The sequence below is a fragment of the Trachypithecus francoisi genome, unplaced genomic scaffold (assembly GCF_009764315.1).
Source record: "Trachypithecus francoisi isolate TF-2019V2 unplaced genomic scaffold, Tfra_2.0 Lachesis_group12, whole genome shotgun sequence".
Taxonomy (NCBI): Eukaryota; Metazoa; Chordata; class Mammalia; order Primates; family Cercopithecidae; genus Trachypithecus; species Trachypithecus francoisi.
The window spans coordinates 97,892,262-97,908,056 of NW_022681457.1; the positions used below are offsets into that span (position 1 = coordinate 97,892,262).

General features: G+C 51.3%; 1 protein-coding gene across 2 annotated transcripts; it reads left to right on the plus strand.

The window, feature by feature from the left end:
• The first annotated feature begins 942 nt into the window (after nucleotides 1-942).
• On the plus strand, nucleotides 943-12,841 carry KDF1 (keratinocyte differentiation factor 1). 2 transcript variants are annotated; one of them, XM_033227613.1, is made up of 4 exons: nucleotides 943-1,017; nucleotides 9,991-11,061; nucleotides 11,648-11,722; nucleotides 12,247-12,841. In XM_033227613.1, exons 2-4 carry the CDS (start codon nucleotides 10,023-10,025, stop codon nucleotides 12,327-12,329), a joined length of 1,197 nt encoding a protein of 398 aa, XP_033083504.1. In that variant the 5' UTR covers nucleotides 943-1,017; nucleotides 9,991-10,022; the 3' UTR covers nucleotides 12,330-12,841. The 2 variants fall into 2 exon arrangements, with proteins under 2 accessions (XP_033083504.1, XP_033083503.1); XM_033227612.1 differs by having other exon boundaries at nucleotides 958-1,076.
• The last annotated feature ends 2,954 nt before the right edge of the window (nucleotides 12,842-15,795 follow it).

Sequence of the window (15,795 nt, forward strand, 5' to 3'; positions counted from 1 at the left end):
AGGTGCCTGCCACCACACCCGGCTAATTTTTTGTATTTTTAGTAGAGACAGGGTTTCACTATGTCGGTCAGGCTGGTCTCGAACTCCTGACCTCGTGATCCGCCCGCCTCGGCCTCCCAAAGTGCTGTGATTACAGGCGTGAGCCACCGCGCCCGGCCAAGTCACTTGTTTATTAATGCTATTGTTAAGTTATTGAGTTGTTATTAATATTAAGAGGAACAGTAACCCAGGACAGTCTGAGCCTTGCCTTCTTGACATTCAATGGTGATGCCTCTTGCAGAGACCTTTTTTGGATGTAGTGACCATGGCTCATTTTGGCCACCACTTTTGATCCTGGATGTATCTTTCAGAGCTGCATATCCTGGACCCCTCCTCTACCCTACTCAGGGCCCCAGAGCTGAGGTTCCCGTCTTTACCTGCAGATTTCTCTGAAAAAAAGAAAAGGTCAGCTGATCAGTGGCCCAGGCTCCCAGTTCTGCCTCAGGGCAAAGGGAGAGATTTATTCAGTGGAAAATATTTGTTGAGCACCTAGTATGTCCCAGGACCTGTGCTGAGCACCAGGAACACAGGGGAACAAGACCAAACCCTGTAAGGTAGGAGGCTAAAGGAGGAGACAGAAGACAAGAAAACGACAGTGTGCTGAGTACAGGGACTGTTCTATGCAACAGAAAAACAGATAGACTTAGGGTCAGGGAAAGCGTCCCAGAAGAGAGCTTCCTTTGAGTTGGAGCTTTATGGTCGGGCAGGAGCTCCACAGGTGCTCAGAGACTGACAGGACCACTAGCCTGTTGAATAGAAGAGGAGACTGAGCCCCAGCGCCTCTCGACCCTTCCCCGCCACACCTCACCTACCCGGACTAGGCCGAAAGGCAAAGCACCCGAGCCGGGCCGCGCAGCTCCCTAGAGCCTAGGGGCGGGGCCTCGGTCCAGGTGCGCGGCGGCGCTTCGCGGAGGCAGGAAGTGTGTCCCTAGCGGCGGCCCGTGCAGCGCTCCCGCGAGACACTCACCTGCGCCCCAGGTGAGCGGCGAGGGGGCGGGGGAGGGGCTGAGCCGGAGGCAGCTCACCTGGCGGGACAGGTAAGCCCCGCGCGGGCCCGAGGGGGCGCAAACCAGGGCGGCGCCGGTGTGGGGAGCCCCCGAGGCTGAGCCCGGACAGGGGAGGGTCCCGGGCCCGGTTACTTGGTGCCACCCTCCTACTTCCGGGGTGCGCGGGCCGGGCTGGGGAGCGGCCTGAGCGGGCGCCCGGGCTGGGCGCGCAGAATGGGGTGTGGGGCCGCGTTCGCTCTCAGGGCTGCACTGGCTGGGTCCGGGGGCCGCGCTCACCGGGGGGCAGCGTCGGGATGGGGCAAACGCTGGTGCTCACCCCGAGGAACAGCGTCGGGAGGGGAGGGAGGCTGGGTCCGCCCGCGGGGTAGGGCCTTTGCAGCTGGAGAGTGTAGTGCTTGCCCCAAGGGCAGAGCTGGTGTAGGGGCTGTGGTAGCCCGAGGGGTAGTGCCAGGGTCTGGTTCTTCCTTGTCCCCAGGACTAGGTGCCGGCGGATATGGGAGTCGCGGGCTGCACCTTTCGGGCAGGAGTCCGGGGGTGCACTGAGCCGACGGCTGTTTCTCGAGCAGGACTGGGGTGGTCCTCCCAGGCCCGGTGTCCGAGGCTTGGCACTGGGCTGGGGGCAGAGGCTGGTGCGGCCAGGCCTGTCCTGGGGACCCTGGGAGGAGGAGATGGTACATAGACCCTTGAGTGTGTGTGTGTTCGCGGGACTAATGGGGAAGAAGGAAGCATCAGAGAGAAATCCAGGGAGGGCTGGCCGGGACCATCTGAACCCCGGGAAGATCCTTGCGGTGCCTTAGAGCGCCCAGTGACCTAGCCCCTCCATGTGCAATGCCACTGCGGGAAGCCCCCTGCACTCAATATTTCATTTAAATCTCACGAGATTGGCAGGGCGTGAAGATAGTAGTCTCTCCTTATTTAAAGATGAAGAAAGCGAGGTTAAGAGTCTTGCCTCAAGCCACAATAGGGACAGGGAGCCTCCCCTCACTAAACCAAGTGACCAGGGTTCCTAGGATTGGGCGGGGTGGTGGCAGCAGCAGGGTCGGGGAGATATAGCCTGGAAGAAACTGCCTGAGTTTGACTTCAGGAGGGTTCAATGGCTGGAGGGAAGTGGGGAACTGAGGCAGGCATTGTTCTTATCCCAGGTCTTGCCTCTCTTCTCATCCCAGTCCCGCTGGAGATGTGTGGCACACACAAAGTACGCAGGCTCCAGAGCTTGGCGGACCACAGTGCAAATCCTACTCCAGCCCTCTCTTGCTAGGTGTCTCTGGGCCAGTCACTTCACCTTTCTGAGCTTCAGATTCCTGATCTGTGAAACAGAGATATACTACTTATTTACAGAGCAATTGTGAGAGTCAAATAAGGTGAAAAGTCCTCTGGCCCATTCACTGCTGTTTTCTCAGCATTTAGCACAACGCTGGGCACCTCGTTGGTGCTCAATAAATACCTGTTGGATTAATTTAATCAATATTAGCGAGTCTAAAGCTTTGGAGGTTGGGGGAGAAGACAATAGCCAGCCCATCCTCAGGAGCCCCAGGTACCTCCCAGCTCAGCATGGTTAACTGTAGATTTATCCGCTCTCCTGAAGGCTTGAGCCTGGAAGACAGGGCTCCCAACATGGGCTCTCTCTGGGCACACGCTGGTCCATGGAGCTGGCAGCTGGCAGCTTTGACTGCCTCTTTCCTCCTAAGTAATACATGGGATGGGATAGTGGAGAAGAGTCTGGGGCCAGGCCAATTGTGTACAGATAGGTGTATGCCTTTGGACAACTTATTTAACCTGTCTGTGCTTCAGTATAATACAGGTAATAATATTACAAAGAGGGTTGTGAAAATTAATTGGTTATTATGTCTGAAGTACTTAGAACAGTGTAAGCCATCAGTAATCAACTCTCACTGGAGTGTAAACTCCTGAGGTTGAGGGATTTTGTCTGTTTTATCACTTTATCCATAGAATTTAGAACAGCTGGGCCGGGCGTGGTGGCTCACTCCTGTAATCCCAGTACTTTGGGAGGCCGAAGCAGGTGGATCACGAGGTCAGGAGATCAAAACCATCCTGACTAACACGGTGAAACCCCGTCTATACTAAAAATACAAAAAATTAGCCATGCGTGGTGGCACGCGCCTGTAGTCCTAGCTACTCGGGAGGCTGAGGCAGGAGAATCACTTGCACCGGGGAGGCAGAGCTTGCAGTGAGCCAAGATCATGCCACTGCACTCCAGCCTGGGAAACAGAGCGAGACTCCATCTCAAAAAAAAAAAAAAGAATTTAGAACAGCTGGCCAGGCACCATGGCTTATGCCTGTAATCTCAGCACTTTGGGAGGCTGAGGCAGGTGGATCACTTGAGGTCAGGAGCTTGAGACCAGCCTGGCCAACATGGTGAAACCCCATCTCTATTAAAAATACAAAAAATTTAGCTGGGTGTGGTGGCATGCACCTGTAGTTCCAGCTACTCGGGAGGCTGAGGCATGAGAATTGCCTCCACCTGGGAGGCAGAGGTTGCAGCGAGCGAAGATCGTGCCATGCACTCCATCATTGGTGACAGAGTGGGACTGTCTTAATAATAATAATAAATCCAGCATGTGGCACACAATGGGCCCTCAGTAAATATCTGTTAATTCCGTGGATGTATGAATCCATACCCAATCCCACATTTCTCAAACTAAAGCAACGATTTTTAACCACTTGCCTCGGATTGCAAGGGAATTTAAAATCACCTGTTACCATTTTAATTGGGATACCTTGCAGATGGGATTTCACTCCCCGTCACCTCCTATCCCCCATCCATACTCTGGTCAACCTAGAGCCTAAGTCTTTTTTCTTTCTACCCAATGGTCCTGGTTCTACCCCGAGGCAACTTGGAATGTGTCAGTCCCCTGAGGCACCTAGTGTACCAAACCCTGTTCTAGACACTGAGGGAGAAAAGAATTACACACAGTCCCTGCACTTCAGGGTCATGGTCCTTGGGGACATAGACTTAGCCTCAAACAATCAGTACATGGCTGACCCAGCTGATAGCCCAGCTGAAGGTCATGGGGAAAGGGCCTCCCATCTGACTAGTGATTCCAGAGGGTCCCTGGAGAAGGAGTGCTGAGTAGGGCCAGGAGAGTAGGTTGAAGAGTTGTAGGAATGGTTAAAGAACTGTATCCTAGGTCAGGCACAGAGGCTCATGCCTGTAATCCCAGCATTTTGGGAGGCCAGGGCAGGAGGATCACTTGAGGCCAGGAGTTCAAGACCAGCCTGAGCAACCCAGAAAGATCCCATCTCTCTTTTTTTTTTTTTTTGAGACGGAGTCTCACTCTATCTCCCAGGCTGGAGTGCAGTGGCGCGATCTCGGCTCACTGCAAGCTCCGTCTCCCGGGTTCACGCTATTCTCCTGTCTCAGCCTCCCGAGTAGCTGGGACTAGAGGCGCCCGCCACCACGCCCGGCTAATTTTTTGTATTTTCAATAGAGACGGGGTTTCACTGGGTTAGCCAGGATGGTCTCGATCTTCTGACCTCGTGATCCACCTGCCTCGGCCTCCCAAAGTGCTGGGATTACAGGCGTGAGCCACCGCGCCCAGCCGCAAGATCCCATCTCTACCAAAAACCAAAACAAAACAAAAAACTAGTGGGGCAGGGTGGTATGCACCTGTAGTCCTAGCTACTCAAGTGGCTGAGGCAGGAGGATCACTTGAGCCCAGTTGTTTGAGGTTTCATTGAGCTATGATTGCACCACTGCACTCCAATCTGGGTGACAGAGGGAGACCTTATCTCTAAAAATAAAATAAAATAAAAAATAAAAGAACTGTATCTTTCACATGCCCATTTACCAGTGGGTAACATTCCCTCTTTCCCTTTCTCTACACACACATGCCTTCTGTTCATTTGTGTTTGAACCATTTGAGATTAGGTTACAGATATCCTGCCCCTTTATCCCCAAGTGCTTCAGTGTATGTTTCCAAATAATAGAATATTATCTTATATAACCATAGTAATCAAATTCAGAAAATGTAACATTGATATAATACTATCAAATAACATATATCACCAGTTATCCACATTATTCAGTTTCCAATTTTTCTTCCCAATCCAGGATCCTATCTAGGATCACATTGCATTTAGTTGTCATGTTTCTCAACTTGGGCTTGTCTGTTATTTCCTCATGATTACATTTAGGTTATGCATTTTTGACAGGAATACTTCGTGAGTTGTATCCTCCTTAGTACATATATCAGGAGGAACATGATGTCAGTTCATCCCATTATGGTGATATTACCTTTGATCATTTGATTAAAGTCGTATCTGCCATGTTCCTCTAAACATTTTAAAGTTTTTACTTGTTACAGCAAGAGGGAATGGAGGTGGCCAGAATGGGGGCTGTGACAGTATTTGGGTGAGAGATAATGATGGCCCTCTTTAGGGAGGTGGCATTAATTTTCCCAAGTGCCAAATCTGGGGTTAGATTAGGGCCAGAACAGAACTAAAACACAGATATCCCGATGCCCAGTTCCATGTTCATCACACACTCCCAGTTTCAGACCCCAGTGCCATTAAATCAGGAATAAAAGGATAAGGGATCAGTGTCTCAGAAAATCCAAGCTAAGGATAGTTACTGCCTGGCAAACCCCTACATGAAATCAAGGACCTTTCCAAATACACTACTGCATAATCTTCCCTCTCTCAGGCAGAGTTATTTACTCCCATGATGCTTCATATATCCTACATGCTCCATCTTACAAACTTGTTTGTTTGTTTGAGACGGAGCCTCTGTTGCACAGGCTGGAGTGCAGTGGTGCCATCTGGGCTCACTGCAATCTCCACCTCCCAAGTTCAAGCGATTCTCCTGCCTCAGCCTCCTGAGTAGCTGGGATTATAGGCACTCTCTACCACGTTCAGCTAATTTTTGTATTTTTAGTAGAGACAAGGTTTCACCATGTTGGTCAGGCTGGTCTCGAAATCCTGGCTTCATGATTCGCCCGCCTCAGCCTCCCCAAGTGCTGGGATTACAGGCATGAGCCACTGTGCCCAGCCCTCATCTTACAAACTTTTAAGCATCTGTTTTCCCTACAAAACCATGTGTGAATCATCAAGAACAGGATCTGTAGTTCATTCATTTTTGGTTCTATGGTATCCAGTACAGGGCCAGCCTCAGTGTTTATGAAGTGAATGAAGTCTTAGCTCTGAGCTTCCTAGCAACCAGGTCAGAATGGGAAAGAAGACATATTTTGTGGTTCAGCTTTTTTATCTAATCAAAGGACACCAACAGGGCTTGGTGTTAAATGTTGCTAGCAGGGCAAATGTGAGTAAGACTGAAATATTGACAGGGGACCTCTTACATTCCCATATCTGATTTGAAGGACCAGGGGAGGGAAATAAGTGTTAATGATCAGGTTCCATAGCAACTCTTATGAAAAGGCATTTGTTCAGCAGCCACAGAGACTCTCAACAAGAAAAACTTACCAACAGCAGGAAGAAACTGGGTGAGACCACTTCACAGAAAGTGAGATCCAGGAGATCTTTCTGTAAAATAGCTATAAAAGTTAACATATTAGGCCGGGTGCGGTGACTCATGCCTGTAATTCCAGCACTTTGGGAGGTTGAGGTGGGCAGATCACCTGAGGTCAGGAGTTTGAGACCAGCCTAGCCAACATGGCGAAACCCCATCTCTACTAAAAATGCAAAAATTAGCCAGGCGTGATGTCGTACGCCTGTGATCCCAGCTATTCTGGAGGCTGAGGCAGGAGAATCTCTTGAACCTGGGAGGTGGAGGTTGCAGTGAGCTGAGTTCGTGCCATTTCACCCCAGCCTGGGTGACAGAGCAAGACTCCATCTCAAAAAAAAAAAAAGGTACCTTATTAACCTTTTTTTTTTTTTTTTTTTTTTGAGACAGAGTCTTGCCGCTCTGTCGTCCGGGCTGGAGTGCAGTGGCGCCATCTTGGCTCACTGCAACTTCTGCCTCCTGGGTTCAAGTGATTTTCCTGCCTCAACTTCCTCAGTAACTGGGATTACATGTGCCCACCACCTTACCCAGCTAATTTTTGTATTTTTAGTAGAGACAGGGTTTCACCATGTTGGCCATGCTGGTCTAGAACTCCTGACCTCAAATCATCTACCCACCTCAGCCTCCCAAAGTGCTGGGATTACAGGCATGAGCCACTGCACCTGGCCTAACCTTTTTTTAAAGAAACCACATTTGGCCGGGCACAGTGGCTCACACCTGTAATCCCAGTACTTTGGGAGGCTAAGGCGGGCAGATCACCTGAGGGCGGGAGTTTAAGACCAGCCTGACCAACATGGAGAAACACCATCTCTACTAAAAAAAATACAAAATTAGCCAGGCGTGGTGGTGCATACCTGTAATCCCAGCTACTCGGAAGGCTGAGGCAGGAGAATTGCTTGAACCCGGGAGGCGGAGGTTGCGGTGAGCCGAGATCACGACATTGCACTGCAGCCTGGGCAACAAGAGCAAAACTTGGCGTCTAAACAAACAAAAACAAAGAAACAAACAATCAAACAAAAACAAAGAAACAAACAAACAAACAAAACAGAGACCACATTTAAGGGCCGGGTGCCATGGCTCACACCTGTAATCCCAGCACTTTGGGAGGCCGAGGTGGAGGGGATCACCTGAGGTCAGGAGTTCGAGACCAGCCTGGCCAACATGGCCAAATGCTGTCTCTACTAAAAATACAAAAATTAGCTGGGCGTGGTGGCACGTGCCTGTAATCCTAGCTACTTGGGAGGCTGAGGCAAGAGAATCACTTGAACCGGGGAGGCAGAGGTTGCAGTGAGCCGAGATGGTACCACTGCACTCCAGCCTCAGTGACAGAGTGAGACTCCATGTAAAAAAAAAAAAAAAAAAGAAAAAACAAAACACATTTAAGCATCATTCCCATATTTAAGCATCATTCCTGTATTAAATACATTCACATTGTTGTACAACTATTGCCCATCCATCTCCAGACCTTTTTCATCTTCCCCAGCTGAAACTCCCTACCCATTCAACACTAACTCCCCAGTTCCCTCTGTCCCCAGCACCGGGCAACTACCATTCTACTTTGTGTCTCTATGAATTTGACTATTCTAGAGATGTCATACAAGTGGAATATTACAATATTTGTCTCTTTTTTTTTTTTTTTTTTTTTGAGACAGGGTCTGGCTTTGTTGCCCAGGCTGGAGTGCAATGGCACGATCTCATCTCACTGCAGTCTCCACCTCCGAGGCTCAAGTGGTCCTCCCACCTCAGTCCCCCAGGTAACTAGGACTACAGGTGTGCACCACCACACCTGGCTAATTTTTGTATTTTTAGTAGGGATGGCTTTCACCATGTTGGCCAGGCTGGTCTCGAACTCCTGTGCTCAAGTGATCCACCCATCTTGGCCTCCCAAATTGCTGGGATTACAGGCATGAGCCACCGCACCTGGGCTGTTTGTCCTTTTGTGTCTGGCTTATTTCACTTAGCATAAGTTCTTCAAGGTTCATCCATGTTGCAGCATGTATAAGAATTTCCTTTCCTGGGCCAGGTGCAGTGGCTCACTCCTGTAATCCCAGCACTTTGGGAGGCCAAGGCGGATGGATCACGAGGTCAGGAGATCGAGACCATCCTAGCAAACACGGTGAAACCCCCGTCTCTACTAAAAAAAAATACAAAAAAAATTACCCGGGCATGGTGGCGGGCGCCTGTAGTCCCAGCTTCTCGGGAGGCTGAGGCAGGAGAATGGCATGAACCTGGGAGGTGACGGAGCTTGCAGTGAGCGGAGATTGGGCCACTGCACTCCAGCCTGGATGACAGAGCGAGACTCTGTCTCAAAAAAAAAAAGAAAATAATAATTTCCTTTCCTTTTTAAGGCTGAATAATATTCCATTGTATGTATATACCACATTTTGTTTAGTCATTCATCCATTGGTAGACACTGGGATTGTTTCCACCTTTTGGCTATTGTGAATAATGCTGCTGTGAACATTGGTCTAAACATCGGAGTCTCTGCTCTCAATTAGGTTGGGTATGTATCCAGAGTGGAATTGTTGGGTCATGTGGTAATTTGATGTTTAATTTTTTGAGGAACCACCATACTGTTTTCCATAGCAGCTGCACCGTTTTACATTCCCACCAGAAATGCACAAGGGTTCCAGTTTTTCCACATTATTGCCAACACTCGTTATTTTCTGGGGGAAGGGAGATTATTTTTTTTTTTTTTTTTTTTTTTTTTTTTTTTTGTTGAGACGGAGTTTCGCTCTGTCGCCCAGGCTGGAGTGCAGTGGCCGGATCTCAGCTCACTGCAAGCTCCGCCTCCCGGGTTTACGCCATTCTCCTGCCTCAGCCTCCCGAGTAGCTGGGACTACAGGCGCCCGCCACCTCGCCCGGCTAGTTTTCTGTATTTTTTTTAGTAGAGACGGGGTTTCACCGTGTTAGCCAGGGTGGTCTTGATCTCCTGACCTCGTGATCCGCCCGTCTCGGCCTCCCAAAGTGCTGGGATTACAGGCTTGAGCCACCGCGCCCGGCGAAGGGAGATTATTTTTAAATACAGATTGAGAGATTGAGTATCCCTAATCCAAAAATCCAAAACACTCCAAAATCTGAAAGTTGAGCACCAGGATGATACTTAAAGGAAATGCTCATTGGAGCATTTCAGATTTTTGGATGAGGAATGCTTAACAGGTGAGTATAATGTATACAATCCACAATCCAGAATCCAAAACATTTCTAGACCCAGGCATTTCAGGTAAGATGTTCAACCTTTCATAGCCATCCCAATAGGCCTAAGTCACAGGTAATTTTGAAATCTGGGTTAGACCACAGAGACTTTGTGAAGGGAGGGCCACAAGATATGAGAGTTTATGGGCATACTTGGGTCCATCCACATCCCAGGCCTCTGAGAAACTAGAAGTGTGAAGCTGCTCAAGTCAGCCCAGGAGTTAGTCCCTGACTTCTGATCCTGACCCCTTCCTGGCCTCTCCCCCACAGGTGCCTGGCTGCTGCAAACCATGCAATGAGCCATGCCCCGCCCTGGACACCCCCGCCCAGCATCTGGGCCTCCACGCTTGGGACCCTGGGAGCAGCCAACAGAGCTATGTCTGGAGACATATGATAAACCACCTCAGCCCCCACCAAGCCGCCGCACCCGTAGACCAGACCCCAAGGACCCTGGTCACCATGGGCCAGAGAGCATTACCTTCATCTCTGGCTCTGCTGAGCCGGCCACTGAGTCCCCTGCCTGCTGCCTGCTCTGGCGACCCTGGGTGTGGGAGTGGTGCCGGGCTGCCTTCTGCTTCCGCCGCTGCCGGGATTGCCTCCAGCGCTGTGGAGCCTGTGTGCGGGGCTGCAGCCCCTGCCTTTCTACTGAGGACTCCACTGAGGGGGCTGCCGAAGCCAACTGGACCAAGGAGCACAATGGAGTGCCCCCTAGCCCTGACCGTGCACCCCCCAGCCGGCGGGATGGCCAGCGACTCAAGTCAACCATGGGCAGCAGCTTCAGCTACCCCGACGTTAAGCTCAAAGGCATCCCTGTGTATCCCTATCCCAGGGCCACCTCCCTAGCCCCTGATGTGGACTCCTGCTGCAAGGAGCCACTGGCCGATCCCCCACCCATGCGACACAGCCTGCCCAGCACCCTTGTCAGTAGTCCCCGTGGCTCCGAGGAGTACTACTCTTTCCATGAGTCGGACCTGGACCTGCCCGAGATGGGCAGTGGCTCCATGTCGAGCCGAGAGATTGATGTGCTCATCTTCAAGAAGCTGACAGAGCTGTTCAGCGTACACCAGATCGATGAGCTGGCCAAGTGCACATCAGACACTGTGTTCCTGGAGAAGACCAGTAAGATCTCGGACCTTATCAGCAGCATCACGCAGGACTACCACCTGGATGAGCAGGATGCTGAGGGCCGCCTGGTACGCGGGATCATTCGCATTAGTACCCGAAAGAGCCGTGCTCGCCCACAGACCTTGGAGGGTCGTTCAACTCGGGCTGCTGCCCCCACCACTGCTGCCCCTGACAGTGGCCATGAGACCATGGTGGGCTCAGGTCTCAGCCAGGATGGTAGGTGGGGGCCCCCATGGGGCTGAGGGGCAGAGTAGGGGAGGCTCTGGCCAGGGGAGGGTTGGAATGGGGTCTTTGGCCACTGTGGGTGTACCCCTCAGCCAGTCCCTGCCCTTCCTCCTCCTTTCTGTCAACTCATAGATTCCCCCTCCCCAGCTCCCACTCTGGCCCTTCCCGGTGAGGTCTGAGCAAGGCTGAGAGAAGCATGCAGACCCTGGGAGAGCTCTCTGGCCATCGCTGCTGTCCCCAGAAAGGACAAGGTTCCCTCTGCATTCAACAAGTTTTCCCAAAAGGCTCCTCTCCCCTGCTGTCTCATGCTAGAGTAGCTTCTAGGCCTGGTCTGGTTAACAGGACCTAGGAACCCACATGAACTTGGACCTCTGACCTGTTCTGGGCTAACCAAAACTCCTACTCATCCATCACTCTGCGCATGCACACATTGTCTATGTGTCTTTTTTTAAGCATTATTTTTCTAGCCCTGCCCAGGAGTGAGTAGCTCCTCCCTCATCAAGCTGGGAACAGAAGTAGGAAATGGGGTTGAAAGAACGTGCTAATGACCACTGCCTGCCTCACGTTCCCTCCCTAGAGCTGACAGTGCAGATCTCCCAGGAGACGACTGCAGATGCCATCGCCCGGAAGCTGAGGCCTTATGGAGCTCCAGGTGTGGTCCTGACCTAACGAGGGGTGTGGAGGGTGGGGGACTACCCTAGGGGCCCCTTACATGCTCCTCTCCCAGCTTTCTCTTGGGGTGGTGAGGATGACATAAAAAAGGGATGGGGGCCTAAGCAGCCACAGACCCATCTCCATCCAGCAAGCTGACTTAAAGTGGGTACAGGTGCCCAGAACAGGCAAGCTGAAAGTGATCAGACCCCACGCCCAGATGACTAGGAAAGTAGTGGGTGGAGAACCATCCAGCATGGTGCTGGAAAGGCACCCCGTGTGGTTCTGTTGTGGTCTTACTGCCCTTGACAACAACCCCCTGGGAGTGGGATCATTATCCTTTTACAGAAAGGGAGGCTAGGGCTCAGAGAGGTCAATAAACTGAGTGGGTCATCCAGCCAGGATCAGACTGACCCAGGCTCAAGTCCCACTCTGCTCCTTCTCAGCAGGCTTCTCCCTGGTCATGGGATCTGGATGAGCTCCTTCCCCTGAGCCTGTTTCCTCCTCTCCTCTCCTTCCCACCAGGGTACCCAGCCAGCCATGACTCATCCTTCCAGGGCACCGACACAGACTCATCGGGGGCACCCTTGCTCCAGGTGTACTGCTAACCCCTGCCAGGCCCAGCTGCCACACCGTTTCTGGGAGAAGCACAGCCTACAGAATGAAGAGGGGGACCAGGAACCCCTGCGGGAGGGGCTGGGCCTTAGACCTGAAGCAGTGCCCACTCTGGCTCCTCCTGCTTTGGCTGACTGGGTTCCTGGAACATGGGCATTTCACTGGGCCATGGGGTCTACATCTCCTTGCATCCCCAGCTGGTCTGATCCCTGCCTGGGCCTCTTCCTTCCTGCTCATGGTCTTCAGGTGGCCTGATCATGGAAAGTAAGGACTTAGGCATTACCTTCTGTGAGTGAACCCTGACTCCATCCCTGTATCACCACTCTTACCAATCATACAAACTTCTCCCTCCCTGGGGGAATTCAACGACTAAAAGAAGCTTATCTTAAATATATTGTATTGGGGGGTGGGCAGGGCCCACTCTATGTTATGTTAAGCAGTTGGTTCTGGTTCTTGGCTGACGTTCTGTATGTTAACATGACCATAGTTTTAAGGACAAAGGTAATTGGTATCTGCCTGCTTATCTTGGCTGTCCTTTCTCTACCATCTGCCTCACTTAACTGCTGTGCAGAGCAGGAGACAGGATATAGGTGTCCAGCCTGGCTTAGTGCTCTGCAATTGAAGTAGGAAGAATAAAATGGGAGTAGTGCCCCCATTTCAGGTTCACTGTGAGTTCCAGGAGATAAAGAACCAAGCACAGAGTCTGTGCCTGAGAAAGGTTGGATAAATGGTTTCTGACACTGTTTGAGAGGTTCTTCGAGGGAGACCTGTCTGAACTGCCTCTGCTCTCCCAGTCCACCTCCTGCAGGCTGGCCTGCTTCTGGCCAGCCCCCAGTTTCCCCAAAGCCCTGATCATTTGTTGGCCCTACCCAGCCTTGGACCTGCTGCTCTTCTCCCCCTCTCTGTGGTGGTAACAGAGCACTGTGGGTTTTTTTTTTTTTTTTTTTTTTTTGAGATGGAGTTTTTGCTCTTGTTGCCCAGGCTGCTGGAGTGCAATGGCGCAATCTCGGCTCACCGCAACCTCTGCCTCTCGGGTTCAAGCGATTCTCCTACCTTAGTCTCCCGAGCAGCTGGGATTATAGGCATGAGCCACCATGCCTGGCTAATTTTGTATTTTTTAGTAGAGACAGGGTTTCTCCATGTTGGTCAGGCTGGTCTTGAACTCCTGACCTCAGGCGATCTGCCCACCTCAGCCTCCCAAAGTTGCTGGGATTACAGGTGTGAGCCACTATGCCCGGCCAGCACTGTGGTTTTCACCAGTATCTTGGCTTTTCCAATAACCTTGGAGAAGGGACATTATATTTCACAGAGAGGAAACCTGGGGCTCACAGTGAGGTCAAGGAACTTAGTGGGACACGCAGTTCGTAACTGTGGCTCTGGCCTTGCTGGGGCAGACGCAGAATCCCTTCTTTAGGTATCAGAGCCCATGAGTTGAGAAGGATCCTACTTGGCTGCTCCTCACACACAGGCTTATCTACTGGTCCTCTTTCAGCAGAGAGGCCAGGGCAGGCCCACCAGCCCATTCTTAATTAACAAACCAGCTGGAAGGTGTTGATCCAGCTCCCACATGACCGGCTGCCCCCACCGCCCTTTTTATTGTTCCAAAAGGCACCCTTTGGAAAGTAACTACTAGACAAACTGTGCTTGTTTGTCCATTTTCCTAAGGGAAACAGGATGATCTCTCGGGACTATGAACGTAGGGTCCAGTTCTAACTCCAGGCTCTGCTGTCACATCCGGGTGGCCTCCACAAGACTAAAATGATCACAGGGCAGAATAGGAGTAGAGTGGGAGTCACACCACAAACCCTCCACTCTAGCCTCAGCCCTAGAGCACCATTTTCCAAACCTAGCCTTGTAAACCACTATTTGCATTCCCAGAAAAAAAAGGTTTAGCAAGTTTGGAAAAGTGACAAAGCTATGTACTGCATAGCCTCTCTGAAATCTTTAACAAGCTATTCTGAATTTCTTTTTTTTCCCGAGACAATCTCGCTCTATGGCCCAGGCTGGAGTGCAGTGGCACATCGCAACCTCCACCTCCCAGGTTCAAGTGATTCGTCTGCCTCAGTCTCCCAAATAACTGTGATTACAGGCAGGTGCCACCACACTCGGCTAACTTTTTTTTTTTTGAGACAGTCTTGCTCTGTTGCTCAGGCTGGAGTGCAGTGGCGCGATCTCGCCTCGCTGCAAGCTCTGCCTCCTTGGTTCGTGCTGTTCTGCCTCAGCCTCCCGGTAGCTGGGACTACAGGCGCCCGCCACCACACCCAGCTATTTTTTTGTATTTTTAGTAGAGATGGAGTTTCACCGTGTTAGCCAGGATGGTCTCAATCTCCTGACCTCGTGATGCGCCCGCCTTGGCCTTACAAAGTGCTGGGATTACAGGCGTGAGCTACTGTGTCCAGCTACTCTGAAATTCTAAAAAAAGACATCTGTGTTCCAGAAATTTAGGGGCCAGAGAACTAAGCACTCACAGCAAGTCAACCTAGACATTCTTGCTATAACCTCTGTGGCCCAAGCATTCTGACCTCCACCCTCTAGCCAAAGTGGGGCAAGGGTCAGCTCTGTGGGCTGGATCTGAGCAAAAGGGAGCACCTCTTCAGCCCTGGGAGCTGGCTTTGAGAAGGCCTAGAATCTGCAGAGGTCCACGTCAAGAGATAAAAACGAGGCCTCACTGGACTTTACTCTGTCCTCCTGGTACCCCTCCCAAGCCAGGCAGTGTCACCTTGGCCCATGCTGCTCTTCTGTCCTGGTACACAACAGTCTCTAGTTTGAAGAATACTTGATTCACGGCTAAAGGGCAGACCTGCTGCAGTGGACAGTGAAAATCAGATCAACAAGTCCAGCGGTCTTAAAACTCTGTTGGGTCGGCCGGGCGCGGTGGCTCAAGCCTGTAATCCCAGCACTTTGGGAGGCTGAGACAGGTGGATCACGAGGTCAGGAGATCGAGACCATCCTGGCTAACATGGTGAAACCCCGTCTCTACTAAAAAATACAAAAAACTAGCCAGGCAAGGTGGTGGGTGCCTGTAGTCCCAGCTACTCGGGAGGCTGAGGCAGGAGAATGGCGTAAACCCGGGAGGCGGAGCTTGCAGTGAGCTGAGATCCGGCCACTGCACTCCAGCCTGGGCGACAGAGCGAGACTCCGTCTCAAAAACAAAAAACAAAAACAAAACTCTGCTGGGTCATGCGCCCCTCTGAGAATCTGACATGTGGCCAGGCGCGGTGGCTCAAGCCTGTAATCCCAGCACTTTGGGAGGCCGAGACGGGCGGATCACAAGGTCAGGAGATCGAGACCATCCTGGCGAACACAGTGAAACCCCGTCTCTACTAAAAAATACAAAAAAAAAAAAAAAAAAGAGAATCTGACATGTGTTCTGGTCTCCATAGCCAGAAAAACTCAACCTTGCTCAGAAACATACATAGACTAAATGCATTGTTTTATTTATTTATTTTTTTGAGATGG

What these genes read in the sequence shown, in the direction of transcription:
- KDF1 (XM_033227613.1), top strand. Translation starts at nt 10,023, where the DNA reads ATGCCCCGCCCTGGACACCCCCGCCCAGCATCTGGGCCTCCACGCTTG. An exon ending in CTCAGGTCTCAGCCAGGATG is followed by an intron (nt 11,062 to 11,647) that starts GTAGGTGGGGGC and finishes TTCCCTCCCTAG; the next exon opens with AGCTGACAGTGCAGATCTCC. An exon ending in GAGGCCTTATGGAGCTCCAG is followed by an intron (nt 11,723 to 12,246) that starts GTGTGGTCCTGA and finishes CCTTCCCACCAG; the next exon opens with GGTACCCAGCCAGCCATGAC.